The following is an 18,345-nucleotide window of genomic DNA, read 5'->3' as shown; positions in this document are numbered from 1 at the left end:
ACCCAAATATCTCTCCCTTATCTAAAACTATCTTCTTCAAACTTTGTTAGGAGTTTTTACATTTTCTCTGTATTTGCAGAAACTTTCTCCCCAAATACTCATTTTTTCCTTGTATGGATTAGATTGAGTAGTGATTCTAAATTGATCCATCATGACTGAGTATGAGTATGTATGTGCATTGCAAGAAAATTAGGAAGATGTAAGTATGTATCGATTAGTGTGAATCAAGCAATGTATTAGTTATTGGCTTTGTTTTTGCCGATGCAAATAGTTAATCAGATATTTCAGTAAGGCTACCATTTTTTTTCTTATCTTGCTGTTTCCTTGCTGTTAGACATATATCAGGGTAACCAACATACACTTCTTTTAAGAGACAGAGTAATGCAATTTATTGATTAAAAGCAAGAACTAAAAAATTGGGATGAATATTTACGAAAGGAATGTAACCAATCAAATCTCTCAAATGTTGTAAGGCACCTTGGATAAAGGTGTTAGACAAATGATAATAAATAAAGCTTCTTTTGCCTTAATAGCCTGTTTATATCATAGCACACTGGGCAGCTGTATTAAAGTTTAATATCAATCCTGTTTTCAATGCCTTTTCCTAACTTGATTTATGCATTACAGTGTCATAAGGACCACTAGATATCCAGGCAGCATCCAGGAATCATCCAAAGATGAGACTCTAGTCTGCTGCAGGGCATACAGAATCCATTTTTAACTTGCATTTTGAAACAGCATTTTTTTGTTTTGTTGTCTCTTAGTCTCTGAAACCTATGATGATTTTTTGTCTATGATTTCTAAAATAAACAAGTTAGTGTGTAATTTAATATCTGTTGACACAATGTAAACTATATAAACTTGAACTTTAGAACATATATCACAGCTCAGGTGGTTGATGAACTATATAAATTCTAGATGTTTCCTTATCTCCTATAAATAAAATAAAAATAAAATGTGGTGTACAGAAGTAGAGATTATACAAAACATACATGACAAGTTTATTTTTACCTTATAATTCACTATACCATATATAGAGAAATTAATTAGCAAATGCATCCTGTGTAGAATAAAATTGCTTTTGTATTGCTCATTTATTTTAAACCTACTCTTACATGTTTTTTGTATATATATATTTGCAGGATACAATGCTCCATTTCTGTCAATGTCAAGTAGGATTACTGTTTTTGATATTTCAAAGGATGTTGGTGCTGCTCCTGGACCAGGTCAATACAATGACACATTGCAAAAGGTATAATGTGTTTGCCTGTATGTTTATAGAATACTGTAGAAAATATACATTTGTAGGCTAATTGTGTGGACGGTTCCCTTCAAGATTCATAGAAAAAATTCTGTCTTATTCTTGTGCATGAATTTCCTATAATAAACTTATAGTTAATATAATATAGTATAATATAATATAATGAACTCATTATTGAACAGACTAGGAGTTTAAAATGACTGTTTATAAACTCTGAATCATCTTTCCAAATGCTATCCTGCAAATGCATAGTCCAGAATAATTTGAAGTTACACTTGGATCTGATTTAGATGTTTACGGGGCTGGGTTAGGATCCCAGCTTGGTGTTCCACATTCTCTTTGTAGCTGTATTGATTTTCATGTAGGGTTATTGTTTTTCCCTCTGACATCCAATACACATGGATGTTAAGTCAATTGGTGACTTTAAATTGTCCCTGTATGAGTTGAAGTTGATGTTTCTAAATGGAAGCACTGGTTACTTCATTTCACAATGTGCTAAAAGAATAGGTTCTGCCACCATGAGACTACAAATTAAAATAAAAAGATTTAAAAATGAATGGATGAATAGACAGCACGTTTATTTTCTATAGCAATGATCATTTTGTTAATCTGCCCCACTTGACTTTTTGAAGTGTGCAGTGTAGTCTTGTTTTCTTAACAAGCTGCCATTTAACAGTCAGATGTAAATTACAAAGGAACCAGTGTCTCACATCTAACTTGGTTCTGTCATGATCTGGCTTTTGTTTTTAATTTTTATAGCTGTTCCTCGGCCTCTAAAATATCTGAGATATTATTTGAGGTCAATGAATAGTTTATTAATACATTTATTGCTGGATGTGAAGTGCTTTTACTATGTTAAAAACTAATTACTTTCTCCTGTTGTACCATTTTGTTTATGTTTAATTTGTTTTGTTTATTATTGTTTATTATGGATGCTGCCAATTTGTGATTTTAGTTGTTTCTATTACAAGACGAGGTCAACAAGAAATTTTCAGTGCGTGACTTCATTGAGTCATATGTATATAGGTTAGCATCATATACTTCCTAATGTGTCCAAGTTCGTGGATTCAAATAAAAAGCTTAGCATTATTTTCCATCCATTCATTATCCAACCTGCTATATTCTAACACAGGGTCACCTGGAGCCAATCCCAGCCAATAGAGGGTGGAAGACAGGAACCCCACCGCAGGGCACACACACACAGCAAGCACAATTTAGGATCGCCAATGAACCTAACCTGCATATCTTTGGACTGTGGGAAGAAACCGGAGCACCCGGAGGAAACCCATGTTGAGACTGGGAGAACATGCAAACTTCATGCAGGGAGGACCCGGGAAGTGAACCCAGGTCTCCTTACTGCAAGGCAGCAGCACTACCACTGCACAACCGTGCTGCCCATTATTTTCCTTAAATCTTAACTTGAATTCTGATTAAGAACATTTTTATGTCATTTGACAACAATTTTAAACTTCTGTTTTGGCCCAGTTTATGTGAAAAATCTTGGTATTCACTCTCTCTTTTCTCATAATCTAGGCTCTGTTGCTCAATTTTACTGTCCCATCTCTAAACTTTAGTTTATTTTATCATCATCTTCTAATTCCATTTCTGTCTCCAATGCTGCCTAATGCAGTCAGTACAAAATGTCGAAACCACAAAGGACAGGGATCCTAAAATGGAGCAGAGGTGTCAAATATGAAATGTATTTAAGGCAGAAAACAAAAAGAAATTAGTAATCTGCCTGTGGTTTTGTATGGTCATATGTTCAACCAAATAATTGAACATGTTTCAGATATTCAGGCACATAAGTACAGTATTAATATAGCAAATATTTTAAAAAGGGTAAAGTCAATGGAAGTTAGGAGAGAGAAGAGAGTTAGTTCCCCTCTCTTTGCTACTATGTCAGGTTTCAGGGTCTACTATTTTTATAAGCCAGATTTATTAAATGCATATAATTTGATATGTATAAAAGAAGATAGTAAGTGGAAGACAGCATTCATTACTATGAATGGAAATTACAAATATTACATAATGCCATTTTCTTTCCATCCATCCATTATCAAAACCGCTATATCCTAACTACAGGGTCACGGGGCCATTTGCTTTGGCCAACACCCATATTGCTTTCACTCATTTGTGAATAACATTTTTCGTGAGGTGTTGGGTATTCATGTATTAATGTACACTAACAACAAGTAAAACAACAACAACATTTATATCTATAGCAAATTTTCTCACAGCACATGTAGCTCAATGTGTTTTACAAGATATTAAAGAAAAAACACAAATTATAAATTAGATGGGTTGTGTGGTTAGTTCCCTATTTCCTTATTTTTTATTTTTTTTTACTTTATCTATACATCATTCTGTTTTTATTTTTTCCTAGGCTCTGATTGTGGTACTAATAGGATTGGGTGGTATGAGAGAAGGCAGGGGAGGTGGAGTTTTGGCGGTGGTTGCAGGGCACTGTTGAGTTACACTGTTTCGTTGTTAATTGGGTTCTGTTTTTTGTGTATACATTTTGCTCCAAAAAAAGAAAGATCACAAAAAAAATAAAAAAAATAATTGTGCCTTTGCTGTCACAGTTTTTTTTTATGAGTGGTGCCATGTTCAATTGCCATTGCTGGTTGTTACAGAGTGCAATAAAAATATATTAAGGAACTTGGTAAACATAATTACTTGTTACAATGCTAAATTTTAATCATTGGCGCATCATGTTGCATCACTATTACTGGCCTTAAAGAAAATTTTGAAGGCAGTGATGTTGAAAAGGTTACCACCAGAAATAGTTCCTGAGTTTGCATGATGGGGCATAATTTTTTTATTTATTTTTTTTATTTTTATTGTTTTGCACTGAATAGGTTTGGGGAGGGACCTGGGATTGGTTGTGGGGCTGTTGATTAGTTTAGGGTTGGTGGGTTTGCCTGTTTGTATATCTATGCTTTTGTATTCATTTAGTCATTTTTGCCTGGTTCTCTATTGGGTGGGCCGCCATTGGCTTCATGTAGTTCTCATTCTGTTAGCCCTGTTTTTCAATGTTTCAGTCTTACCTCTATGATTAACCTTAATGTGTCATGTTTGAATGTCGGTGGCTTTGAAGTGAACATAAAGAGAGTCAGCATGCTCAAACTGTTAGTGAGGACTGATTTGACTTTATTGCAGGAGACTAAGCTCCAGACTGGAGATACACACAGACTGTAATAAGACCTGTTGTTTCATCAGGCTTGATGGCTGCAGGAAACAGGGTGGGGAGATTCTGTTTTGCAGCATACTGCATGAAGCAGTAGGTGGTACTTGAATATTTTAAGAGTTATTTGTGATAAGTGCATCTGGTTTTGTTATTTATTATTGGTCTTGTTAAAAGAAAACTATCTTCTGCTCTATATATTGTTCCATATCCTATTAATTGTCCTCCCTTCCTTATATTGTCATCAAATTCTCCCCTTAAACGATTATGACTTTGTTGTGGGCATGTACATAAATATAATACTCAAAAAAGCTTCTGCCCATGCTCCAACAGCAAGTCTCTTATTCAGCTGGATCACTGCTCAGTTTGGTCTGGTTTTAAATGTATGTCTCATTCCATCTGCTATACCCTTCAACTAAGACTTTCATCCTTCATTACCCTACCATCTTTTACATTACATTCTATAATTAGTCTCCCAATTTAGCATTTCTGTTGTGTGAGTCAAAATCAGAATTAGCCTTACTCACTGATCATTGAGCCTCTATGGTCAAAGTTTTAATAATAATTTTAAATTTCTCACTTCAGGTTTTCTTAATCTGCTTGTGTCCTGCTAAGTAGCCTGCTGTATATTAAAGATTTTGTTTATTTCTGCATATTAGGAACTTTTTCAAAGCACAAAGAACCAACTTCATATGCAAAGAACCCTTCCATAATGAAATGGTGCTTTGTCAAGCAATAGTACTACACGGAACTGCTCTGCCAGTAAAGAACCATAACATGACATTAAAGAGCGGGTATTTTTAAGAGTGTACCCATGCTCCATGATGATGATTTAACACATCACTGTTCCTCAGCTTTGAGTTTTGTGGTAAATTTTCAGTCATGTTAGATGGCTTGCAGTCATAATGGAGTGATCCTGCATATATATGGCTGATTTTGAAGGGTGTCATTTGTTCACAAAAGCATTTGCTGAAAATCATACACAAAAAAATAGCATATCTTGACTCTGGAAGAATCACATGCTTGTATATTAGATCCTGATCACGAATAGAAGATTTTCATGCTCATATCTGAAATAAAGTCTTGACAAGGGTGAGGTTGAGATACATTGTACTCTCAAATACTGTATATCTAGTGTTAAACTTAGTAAATTACTGGCATTAAAATTGTGCAGATGTGATTTGTGTCCATTTTAGCTATTAAAAAATAAAGCATAATTTGCCAGCTTTAATCCCCTACAAATTAATAACTGTTGTCACAAAATATATTTTATGCTTTTTCTTGAAAGCTCTAAACCTTATGCAGATTTCACTTCTTTTTTGAGAACCTAGTACTAGATTTACCAATTTCACCCTCCAATCAGAAAGGGGCCCTTGATGCAATGAATTTATTGCACTCTGATGGCTTGTCTCTAGAGGTAATTGCTCCTACTGTTAAAAAGGACAAGAACTCAAAAGATTGTTTCACTATCACCCCATCTAATAGATGATCTATCAGGTAAACTTGTTGCAAAACAACTGCAATCAGTAATTCACAGGATAATCCACCCTGATTAGACAAGCTTCATTGTCTTTTGTTAGGTTGCTGATAATAGGCATTGCCTCTTGCACATTGTCGATGTGGCCCCTACTTTATTTTGCAACTTTTTTGGGCATTGTCATAGAAAAGGTCTTTAACCACATGTGCTGAAATTTCCACTGCTGGTTAATGATATCAATTGGCTACATTCTGGCAATGAATGTTTGCATGCATTTCTAATTAGACGATAATGTTAACTTACTTTAGTTGTTCGTTTAGACGTGCAGTGAGAAGGTGGATGCTGTGCAACCTTCTACTGGTGTTATTAGACAAATTTAGCGTTTTGAGTATTGAAACATGCACCTCCTGTGGCTTTTCTTTATCATCTCTCTTAATGGCAGGTCTTTCCACCTCCTTATGACAGGTTGTGACACATCATTTACTTTTTTCTTAGACATAGCTGGCAATTCTTTCAACCTGACACTATCATCATATTTGAACAACAGAGAGCACACACAGCACTTTTCCCTTGCAACATGTTATGTTTATTTTCAACAGGTGGAATGTGTCCTCTGCATTTGCAACAAACAAATGTTTAATAGGGGGCTGTTCTAGGAGACTTTTCAATGGTAGACTGTTCATTGTAATCATAAGCATACTCTTTGTTGGACTAGATTAACAAGAGTACCATTCATATTTGCCGTTCAAAAGCTTTGCCCCTACTTTAAGCACTGCCTTAATGAGGCATTGGGTTGGTTCAGAAATGTGACACTCAATGAGCCTTCTAATTGTCCCTACCCAGTTTGTTTTCAGATGTAATATATATAATATAATATAATACAGTAATCCCTCGCTATATTGCGCTTCGCCTTTCGCGGCTTCACTCCATCGCGGATTTTATATGTAAGCATATTTAAATATATATCGCGGATTTTTCGCTGCTTCGCGGGTTTCTGCGGACAATGGGTCTTTTAATTTCTGGTACATGCTTCCTCAGTTGGTTTGCCCAGTTGATTTCATACAAGGGATGCTATTGGCAGATGGCTGAGAAGCTACCCAGCTTACATTTCTCTTTCTCTTGCGCTGACTTTCTCTGATCCTGACGTAGGGGGATTGAGCAGGGAGGCTGTTCGCACACCTAGACGATACGGACGCTAGTCTAAAAATGCTGAAAGATTATCTTCACGTTGCTATCTTTTGTGCAGCTGCTTCCTGAAACGACATGCTGCACCGTGCTTCGCATACTTAAAAGCTCGAAGGGCACGTATTGATTTTTGCTTGCTTGTTTTTCTCTGTCTCTCTCTCTCTTTCTGTGCTCTTGACGGAGGGGGTGTGAGCTGCCGCCTTCAACAGCTTTGTGCTGCGGTGCTTCGCATACTTAAAAGCCAAACAGCCCTATTGATTTTCCTCTGCCTTTATGACAGTCTCTGCTCCTGACTCCTTTGAAAAGGAAGATATGTTTGCATTCTTTTAATTGTGAGACGGAACTGTCATCTCTGTCTTGTCATGGAGCACAGTTTAAACTTTTGAAAAAGAGACAAATGTTTGTTTGCAGTGTTTGAATAACGTTCCTGTCTCTCTACAACCTCCTGTGTTTCTGCGCAAATCTGTGACCCAAGCATGACAATATAAAAATAACCATATAAACATATGGTTTCTACTTCGCGGATTTTCTTATTTCGTGGGTGGCTCTGGAACGCAACCCCCGCGATGGAGGAGGGATTACTGTATAATATAATATGTCTGTCTCAGAGAGACTACTAGAAATAGACTGGTTTGATCATATATCTGATCTATTATAGGAGTCAATAGTAGGGGCAGGGGGAAATCAAAGCCCATCAAAGTAGATAGGGGTAAGTGGTAAATCATCAAAAACAAGAAGGAGGAGGTGGAAAAGGGGGATGGGGAACAAGCTGAATCCAATAATTTGTATATCCATTTAGGGATTCATGACAACCAATTATAAGAGAAAACACACAAGATTCTCACAAAGGATCTTGGGCACCTGAAGGCAAATGTGTGCAAAAGGTGCAAAAGAAAATGCATGGAATAGCACTGTTTCGTGGATTATTTCTGTGTGGTGTTTGAGTTTGCCCCAAGATAGCAGTATCTCTGGCTATTATGGTTTCTGGGAGGAAGAGGCGGGTATAGTTGGTCAGTACCCAGAAGAGACGTCACGGATGTGGGACCGTCAATCTTTCTTTCTACAAAGGGGAAAGAAGAAGAGATACTGTTAGAGCACACTGCCCCCAGGTGGCTCAGGTTAACATTGTCATCAACTAAGCCTGTAAGCTGTTCCCCAAGTACATGACAGTACTTGCCTTGAGGTCATAAACACAAGGCAGATGTTGGCATGGAGAAGGCCTGCGGCGATGCTTTACTTTGAACCTAAACGGCTGGAGGACTAGAAACCACCTGGTAACCTGAGGGTTGGAATCCCGATGCAGCGCCATCCATTGCAAAGGAGCATGGTCCGTCACCGGGGTAAACTCACGGCCCAGAAAGTAGTACCTCAGTTGGTTAATAGCCCATTTGATTGCCAGGGCCTCTTATTCTTTTTCTTGTGGTCCAATAGTTTCAGACTCAGGTACATTTTGGGGTGTTCAACACCGCCAATACTTTGGGGGCTGTGTCCAAAGCATTGGTATGTAAGATAAAAGGTAAAGAAAATTTTTAGTTATCAAAATAGATGCTGAAGTGAGGGCCTCTTTTTCTAGTCACAAAATGCGTCCTCTGTTTTTTCATCTCATACCACTGTGCTGGGAGCATACTTCTTTGTTAAATCAGTTAAAGGGGCAGCTCTTTCAGAGAAACGAGGTACGAACCGGCGATAGTACCCCGCCAGTTCTAAGAAAGCTTGTACTTGCCACTTAGTTTTTGGACGGGGCCAGTTAATAATGGCAGCAAGTCTGGAACACTGAGGACATACAGTACCTCTACCCACCAAATAGCCTAAATATTTGGCCTCAGCTAACTCAAAGAAACATTTCTTTATATTAATCGTAAGGCCAGCTTCATTTAGTGTCATAAGAACCACACACACTTGTTGTACATGATTCTCCCAGGTGACGGAATAGATTATTATGTCATCAAGACAGACAGCACTATAGGACTGATGGGGTCATAGCAATTTATCTATCAGACGTGTGAAAGTCCCTGGTGCCCTGTGCAAGCCAAATGTGAGACTGCCAGTGACCGCTTGGGGTTCTAACGTGGTGTTTACCTTTGCAGATGCCATTAACACTAGAATCCCTGAAGCCAACGAACAAAGTCGTAATCGCAGGCCACCTTAAGTTCCTTCACACCTCTCCATTAGTGTCTTTGCTTTGCAAATGTGTCAGTCAGCATAAGTAGCAAGCAGCCTGCTATCCCACCCCCCACTGACAGAGCTGAAGTTAGTCGCAAAATGCTCAGAGCTCAAGTGCGTTTATCTGGGAATGAGGTGTCCTTCCAAGGTTTCAGAAGATTGATATGATATATCCGCTCTGCGGGTCATCTATTAGATTGTTTAACCAGATAGTCGACCAAGCTCTTCCTCTCTTTAATTTTATATGGTCCCTGCCAATGATGTAACAAATTGGATTGGGATGTGGGAACAAAACCATTAACCAGTCTCCTGGTCAGAACTCCTGTAAGGTTGTTCCTTGATCATAATAATAAGCCTGCATTTCTTGAGCACGTTTCTTTTAGTATGGGCCTGATTTTACCAAATCTTTCACGCAATTGGATGATATACTGTGTTCCAAAATATTTACGGAAGGATTGGCCACCTCTTCCCAACCGTCTTTTAATATGTCAAGGAGACCTCTGGGTTGTCATTCATAGAATAACCCAAAAGGAGAGGAGCCTCTGGAGGTTTGAGGAGGCTCCCGGTAAGCAAACTAGACAAGGAGAAGTAAATGATACCAGTTTTTCCCATCTACACTGACCGCCTTATGAAGCATCCGTTTGAGCATCTGATTAAACCGCTCAACTAAGCCGTCTGTTTGGGGGTGGTACACGGAGGTCCTTAAATGCTTTATACGGAGTAATTTTGCCACTTCCCTGAACGTATCCAAAGTAAAAGGAGCCCCTTGATCCATAAGGATTTTTTTAGGAATGCCGACCCTCACAAAGACCCTAACCAGTTCCCGTGCAATATTTTTTGTATTAGCCACTCTCAGAGGGATGGATTCTAGGTAGCATAATCCACAATCACTGATATATATTTATGGCCTCTTGCAGTGGGTTCTAGGAATTCGACAATATCAATACCTAGGCCCTTGAATGGAACAACAATGAGTGGGACAGGAACCATCTGACGCAACTGGCACTCTGGACAGGAGGTACAGAAACGCAGGACCTCCTCATTGATTCCCAGCTCAATAGTATTGAAATTTAATTTGTTCCAAAATCTTCTCTGTGCCTAAATGGGCACCCATAAGATGGGCATGAGCTTATTCACAGACTTGTGCGGAAAGTCCATGGGACTAACTACAATGACCTCACCTTACCCTCATGCTCTGCACCCTGATAAATTAAATGAGTTTTTAAAACAAAGTGCGGCCCCAAGGGCATGGAATAATTGGTCTTTTGTCCATCAATCAGAGAAACATCATTCAAGGCAAACTTTAAGAAATCATAGTTCTATTGCTCCAGTTTAAAGGAGCTCAGGGTCTGCCTAAATTGAAAATGTAATTCTTGCAGGGGGTCTAATGTGCCCTCAATGGGTGGAGTTATATCCCTAGTTGTTGTGTCCACTGCCTGGATTACGTCATCAGATTGCGACACAGTTACGTCTCTCTCTTCCCATTGGGTGGTGATACTAATATGACTTCCTACTGTTTGTAAATGTGGCATGGGAACAACTTTCCCCCTCAATGATCAGGCTTAGAGTTTTTTTTAGAGGTAGCGATTGTGCTTCCACTAATACTTTCTGACCAGTCTCGCCTGAGGATCACTGGGTAGGGAGGGTTGCACAATACCGCCGCTCTGGTTTTCTTGGTGATGTTTGGATAAGTAATGATACACCAGCTGGCCCTATACCAGTGGGTTTCCCCGTGGATACAGGTTAAACTGATCATACTCTTTTCCCACCGTCGCGAAAGCATATAATGGCGAGCAACAACAGAAATGTTCCTGCTGGATTCCATTAAGTGGAATCACCACTGCCACGTCATATCAGGGCAGCAACAAAGGGTTAGTGAATAAACAGTACCTCTCTCCCTTCGCCCAGCTGCAGTCCATAGGTTCACTGAAGTGGGGACAGTTGGGGATGGTATGTCCAGGCTCTCCTTATTTATAACAATGAGGTGGGTTTGATGACTTCTCCTTGGCTCGTACTGCAGGGTCTGATTCACGTCAGGAGGGCTCATGGGCAACTCATTCCTGGGGCAGTTTATGACGCTCAGTGTGCCAAGCTGTTTTTTGGATATGGGAGGTGACGTTCAATGGCTGAGATGATACCATCCATTGATTTGTACTCCTGCCTCCAGACTGGCCTAGCTCAGGGGTTGGCAACGTCGGTCCTGGTGAGCCGCAGTGGCTACAGGTTTTCATTCCAACCCAATTGCTTAATTAGAAACCAATCATTGCCAATCTCAGACCTTATTTAATTTTATGGCTTGTTAGTCTGTGCAATGTAAGGCTCTTATATCGTAGATTTTTTTCCTTTCCAAGGATATCATCCAAATGATATGAAGCCTAAAACAGATCATTTTCAGTCTGTCACATTTTTCTATTAAGTGTTTTATTAAATCAAACAGTGCATGATGAACACACACAGATGTAATTGGAAAAAAGCTAGCTGGAGAACTGCTGGCTGCTTTGTCTTTTACATCTTATTGCTAATAAGGAGCAATTAAAACACTGAATGCAGCAGTTTAAGATTGAAATAAGCAATTAAGGTTGGAGAACCTTAACAAGCGAGACCACTAAAATGAAGCATCAAAATGTCACTTAAGCAATATGTGCTTCATCAGCAATAATTGAGTTCTCGTTAAGGAACTGGGTTGGAACAAAAACCTGCACCTACTGCGGCTCACCAGGACCGACGTTGCCTACCCCTGGCCTAGCTAGATGTTCAGGTAGGGCTTGCACTAGGAAATCACAAGCCACTAATTCCGTGTTTTCTTTACTGGTGTTTACTTCAAGTTTCAACCAACGACCCACACGACCCTGGATTTCATAACCCTGGGATCTCGTTGGATGATTGGGGTCGAAGGTCCACTCATGACAGGCCCTCACCTGCTGATCCGGAGTGATGCCATATTGCAGGAGTACTTCAGATTTTAATTTGACAAAGTCCCCAGCATTGTTCTCCAACAGATCATAATAGGCACGCTGAGCTGGGCCTCCGGAACGGTGCCAATATGTATGCTCACTTGGTGCGATCCCAGTGATGCCGAGTAGCAGTTCTCTCAAAAATTAAGCCAGATCGAATGGTATTTACCTTGATTCATTTACTTATCTTCAGTAGTATAATGTGTCACTATTATACATCATAAAATTTTGACAGATGTGTGTCCCGCCCCCCTGTCATTTCCGGCACCCACTGTATGCCACCTGGTTAATGGGGCGTTTCCCCTGCACTCTGATCCCTGCCTGTTGTCGGGGTGCGCTGTTTGACCGGCATCGGCCTTCTGTACTCTCTGTACAGCACCGGGGGTGTGTGTACAGAGAGTACAGAGAGCGTGAGTGACAGACCCTGTAAGAGGATGTACAAGAAAACTTTAGAGAGACTCTATTACACACCCAAGGAGCCTGGCAGTGCATCCCAAAAATGCCTTGGGCATCCCGTTACCTCGCCCACTGTGTAAAACCATGCCATTTATAAAGCAAGGCATATAGTAGATGATACCAAGGTGTTTTAAAGCAGTGCATCCCAAACACACCCAGGGCATGCCGTTACCTTGCCTGCTGTGTAAAACCATGCCCTTTATAAAGCAAGGCATATAGTAGATGATACCAAGGTGTTTTAAAACAATAGCTTTCAGAGTGAATGTACAACAAAGTTTTAGAGAGAATCTATTACACAGGCAAGGAAACTTGGCTGTACAGCCCAAACACACCATGGGCACCCTGTTACCTCACCCACCTTGTAAAACCATGTCCTTTATATGTAAATCATAATGTAGTAGATACTAAAGTGTCTTAAAACAACAAGTTTTATTGAATGATTCAAAAAAGATACCAAAAGTGTCTTAAAAACAACAAGTTTTATTGAAGCAAAATTCCATACATGTATGAGAACACAAATCAAATTGCAAACCAGGTCCAAACCCATCAGTGAGCCGGTGATACACCTAAAATAAAATGTTTAAGGCTCTGATGCCGCGATCCACCAGTGAGAACGCTCGACTGCTCCAGCCACACAGGGACACAGGGTAAGCTGTCGGGCAGCAAGCTGTGATGCCGTGATGGACCAGCGAGAACGCTCGACGCACCCAGTCACACATGGACACAGGGTAAGCTGTCGGGCAGCAAGCTGCGATGCCGTGATGGACCAGCGAGAACACTCGACGGGCCCAGCGACACACAGACACAGGTGAGCTGCCGCGCGGCAAGCTCCGATGCCGCGATGGACCAGTGAGAACGCTTGACGGGCCCAGCGACACACGGACTATGGTTAGTGTAGCCGGATAAAACCTTGCAAAGTGGCGGACTCAGCCAGCCTTCTTCAGCTCGATCAGAAGAATTGTTAGCTGTAAACAAGTGTTAGTGTCTCCTTTCTGACCTTAGTAGCGGCGGACACCGCCAGCCTGCTAGGTCTCGGTCATAAGGAGATGGACACCTGCGCATACCACAACATACCCAATTCTTGTTATTGAGGAGGCCCGAGGCTTTGGGGTCAAAAATCCATCTTTAAATATGCTTTTGGGCGAAGTTTTTACAGCTCTCGGTCCAATCAAAACATTTAAAGATAAGATTTTTTTAGATAACCTGCCAGCATATTTTTAACCAATCAACAAACACAGGCCTCATGTTAAGCTAGCCAATGGCATTACACCAGGCTGGTTTGGGCATGCGTTGACTGCATCAAGTGCTTCCCATGTTCATAACAGCCAATCAGGATACAGAACGGGTGGCGGGGGTGTGAAAAGGCTATGGGTTGAAGGCAACATGGCGCCACTGTCAAAATTGTATGAAGTACCATGTCCATGAAAAAAATGCATTAGCATACGATATTTTTGTCTGTTGCTGTTTAATTCATAACACATACAATGCCGGTTCGGGTATTCGGGCTATCATTTTTCTAAGCCAGGAGATTTCACTGCGCATCTGAGCTGAAGAGCAAAAGTAAGACACATACTTTTAAATTCTGTATATTATTATGATTGTGTATTACAGTGTTTTATTCAATTATGGACCAATAAACTAAAAGGTCAAAATGAAATGCTCTTGTTGTCATTTTTAATACGCGCCTTTTAATTTATGATACGTCTAGAAGTTGGTAAAACAGGCCTGGGCAAACGGTCCTGTAAAATAAATAAAGACATAAAAATCTGGTAACGTGTTAATATCTATGTATATATAGGCCATGATGGTGTGTACGTTTAATTAGTCTTTTTATTCCTGGTATGATGAACTTGTGCCTTAAAATAAGAATAAGAAAAAAAACTGGTGCATTTGGTAGCGCTATATAAATGTAATGAATTATTATTATTATTATTAGGTATGTTGCCCGGTGATGCTGTGCGAATAGAGCTGTCATTTTCTAAGCCAGCAGATCTTGGTTCACGTCCGAGCAGAAATACAAAAGTAAGACATGTACTTTTAAAATGTGTATATTATTATGTTTGTGCATTACAATATGTCATTCTATTATAACCCATAAATGAAATGGTAAAATGGAATTCTAGATTTCTTTACAAAATTAACATCTATTGCTGCTCGTTGAGATAAGACGCGTGTACTTGACCCCGGGGCCTTGTTGGAACATTCTAGAGTCACCCATAGAATAAAATTTGATAAAAATTCTTTGGAATATACGTTTCACCGGCTGTCTATAAGTGATAACGATGGAACATTCTAGAGGTACATGACATAAAATGATAAAATTCCATGGAATATACATATTTACGTTTTCACCGTGTGTTTATAAATGATAATGTTTGATTAATGTTAGATGGTTATTGGTCTAATATATATAACTGACTTGGACAGAATTACAGATTAAAATATTTTAATGCATTCTACATTCCTGGAGCATTATGGCTCGCTTCTTAGATTCAGATGAATATGATGCTCAACTTTCCGATCGACATAGAATTAGTACCGAATCGCCCGGTAAGATTTGTATAATATATATACATGTATAATTAGTGAAAAAATCCATTGGTTTACACCCTAAAGGGTTATAAGGATATTTGTATATACAATGTTAATTTTAAAATACAGCCACTACGTTATTATTATTTTTAACAATATTTCAGCACGTGAGAAGTTGCTTGAATATTCCTCAGTAAATAAATAACCAAGTATAATATTTTTGTCTAATTTGTTTAACTTGTTTCTCTTTATCTACTTTTAGAACTTGAGTGAAAATCTGATGATGTTTTAGGTCATAATTATGCAGAAATATAGAAAATTCTAAAGGGTTCACAAACTTTCAAGCACAGCTGTATTTCTGTATATTTCCCTTTCAACATTTCACTCTTAAAATGGGCAGGAGTTTATACACTACCTACAGTATTTCACGGACTGAAACTGTGTTTGCATTCCCTCACCACAAGGAGACGCTCCAGGTAGGAGCCTATATCACTAAGCCAAAGGCCAACTCTGGTTATTATATTAACATTCAACAAAATGAACTCCCTACTTTAAAGTAATTTTAGCACTGGCAAAGAGAAGCCATCAAATCTCTTTTTGGGATTACTTCTGGGATTCAGCGGCAAGTCAGACTGTCCTCTAGCGACTGCTGGTATACCCAAGTTGCCCTTAAAGGACCAGGCCTTTTATGCCGCTTCAAGACTACCTTCCTTTTAGGACAGCAGCTCCCCTTATTTATTACACGCTGAATTCCTGAATAATAGTGGTTAGACTGAAAGGAATTCAGTTCTCACCCTTCAGCCCTCCATGGCATCTCAGTCTTTACCTGTTTTATGGAATTCTTGGCAGGCCCCTGGTTACTACCATTCTACTATCAGGACAACAGAGCCAAATCCTGCTTTTGCTAACCTCATGTTCTCTAATGTGTCCCTGGAGAAACGGGTAATCTTTCTCCCTGAACACCAAACTCTCGTGCATGTAGAAGTGGTCTCTTTCTTCCAATTAGAGTTTCATATTCAGATAGTATCTGGTCCAATGCCACCCACTAGCCAAAAATGTGCAGTGTATATACTGTATGTTCACTCACACAAGAGTACACGGAGAATAGACTTTGCAGAAGTCTTTGTGACCACATTGGGGAGCAGATGGAGGAAAGGAGACAGTTACCAATACAATCTACGTTTCCCTCACCAGTATGGAAGACCATGCTGATGAACATGTCATATTTACACAACTGTTAACTCCATCCTTTCTGGTTAAATTGAATAAGGGAACAACATAAACTGGCAGAAGGCTGTCATTTTATGAACCACCTTCTGTAAGAAAGGAATGACACACAACATTCAGTACTATTAAAACAAACAACACTAAATTATCTTTCGAGCCCATGTGTCACTGTTACCGTATGGCTTTTTCTTTTTTTTTCTTTTTTTGTCATTGTTACCCCAAATTATGCAGAGAAATGCTTAACAGTTAAACATATAAGCCAAGACACATGCAAATAGGACATGAAAATGTTTTATAATAGAGCAAATCTTTTCCATAAATGTCACAAAATTAAATTTAACAAAACTACTGGTTTATAAGTCTTCCATTAAGAGTACCGGTTTATCAAGATGAAAGTAATCTCTAAATAGCTCCTACAAAAAAAAAAAAAAGAAAAGCACAGCTTCCGGATGGCAAACCTGAGAAAGGTCAGAAAAGATCAGAAAAGAATTCTTGGCACTACAAAATAAATATTCTTGAGCAGACGGTACTTTCCTGATAAAAACTATGCCTCATAATGTTTGGATCGTTGAACTTTTCTCTGATGAAAAAAAATAAAACTCTGACAAAAGTAAGGTCCAACTGAGCATGCAAGTTCAAACTAATGTTTCAATAAGAAAATGTCTCAAAATTTAGTGTACAGGGTTATCACTTATATTAATGATTCAAAATGAAATTTGCAAATTACCTTAAAAATGCAAAGATAGGTTAAAAAAAACACAACATTAAACTATAAAAGGGGTCAGGAACATGCTGCTTGAGAACATGGATTATCAAGTGTCTATTACAGACTATTCGCAAAACGCTTTTCTGCTAAGAATTTCTGATATGATTACTGAAGCACCCATTTCTTTATATAAACATTGACTAAGGCTTAAATATCCATCCATCCATCCATTTTCCAACCCGCTGAATCCGAACACAGGGTCACGGGGGTCTGCTGGAGCCAATCCCAGCCAACACAGGGCACAAGGCAGGAACCAATCCCGGGCAGGGTGCCAACCCACCGCAGGGCTTAAATATATATTCATTTTTAAAAGTGCACTAAATTAATTTTAGTGAAAATGTTAACAAAAATCATATTTACTTAAAAAATCTTCAGTTACACCAGTACTAAATAAAATTGTACATTAAGGATTTTATAGTTGCCAATTAAATAAAAACTGTACTATTCAGAAGCTCAGTATTATTTAATTAGTGGTGAAAGAAGGATAAACTCGTATGAAATTCTGAAATCTCCCTTGAAGCTCTACCAAGAGACACAGCCAACCTTTTTTCTATACAGTTTTGCCCATTTTTCTGAGGCCTTTGGGCAGCAAAGTTCTTATGAGTGGTTTGCACACAGGGTTAAGCAAGGGGGCCCCTGTTCATGTATTGCTCTTGGCTAACACTAGGGTGCATCGAGTACTATAATAATAATAATAATAATAATAATAATACATTTTATTTATATAGAGCCTTTGCCATGCTCAAGGCACTTACAGAATATAAGAAGTACGTCAGGGTATACAATATATAGCATTGTACAAACCAGAAAAAATAAATAAAGAAGATTACGTCAATGAATTCAGAGAAAAAAAAAAAATAATAATAATAAAAGCCTAAAAGACAACATATTTGATAGTCTAGCACAAACACATACAGGTTACATGTGCATCTTGACATTGAGGTGAACTGAGAGAAGGGTAATAAAGTCAAGTAGAGCTAAAAGCCTTCCTGAACAGATGGGTTTTGAGTTGTTTTTAAAAGAATTCATGGAGTCAGCTGATCTAATTAATTTTTGGTAGGTCATTCCAGAGTGTGGGCCCTATACAACTGAAGCTATACATGGACAACTGGCCCTGCAGATCACAGGGGTCTTATTGCC

At 38.9% G+C, this 18,345-nt stretch overlaps 1 protein-coding gene across 1 annotated transcript in view; it reads left to right on the top strand.

The window, feature by feature from the left end:
• The window catches only part of stpg2 (sperm-tail PG-rich repeat containing 2), a 276,268-nt gene that overhangs the window by 15,383 nt on the left and 242,540 nt on the right, over positions 1-18,345 (top strand). The window contains exon 2 of the mRNA XM_028803122.2: positions 1,143-1,252. Within this exon, the coding sequence (XP_028658955.1) occupies positions 1,143-1,252 (110 nt within the window). The remainder of the gene's footprint in view (positions 1-1,142; positions 1,253-18,345) is intronic.

Source organism: Erpetoichthys calabaricus, chromosome 5, assembly GCF_900747795.2.
Source record: "Erpetoichthys calabaricus chromosome 5, fErpCal1.3, whole genome shotgun sequence".
Lineage (NCBI taxonomy): Eukaryota > Metazoa > Chordata > Cladistia > Polypteriformes > Polypteridae > Erpetoichthys > Erpetoichthys calabaricus.
This window is presented reverse-complemented; position numbering and strand designations above follow the sequence as displayed.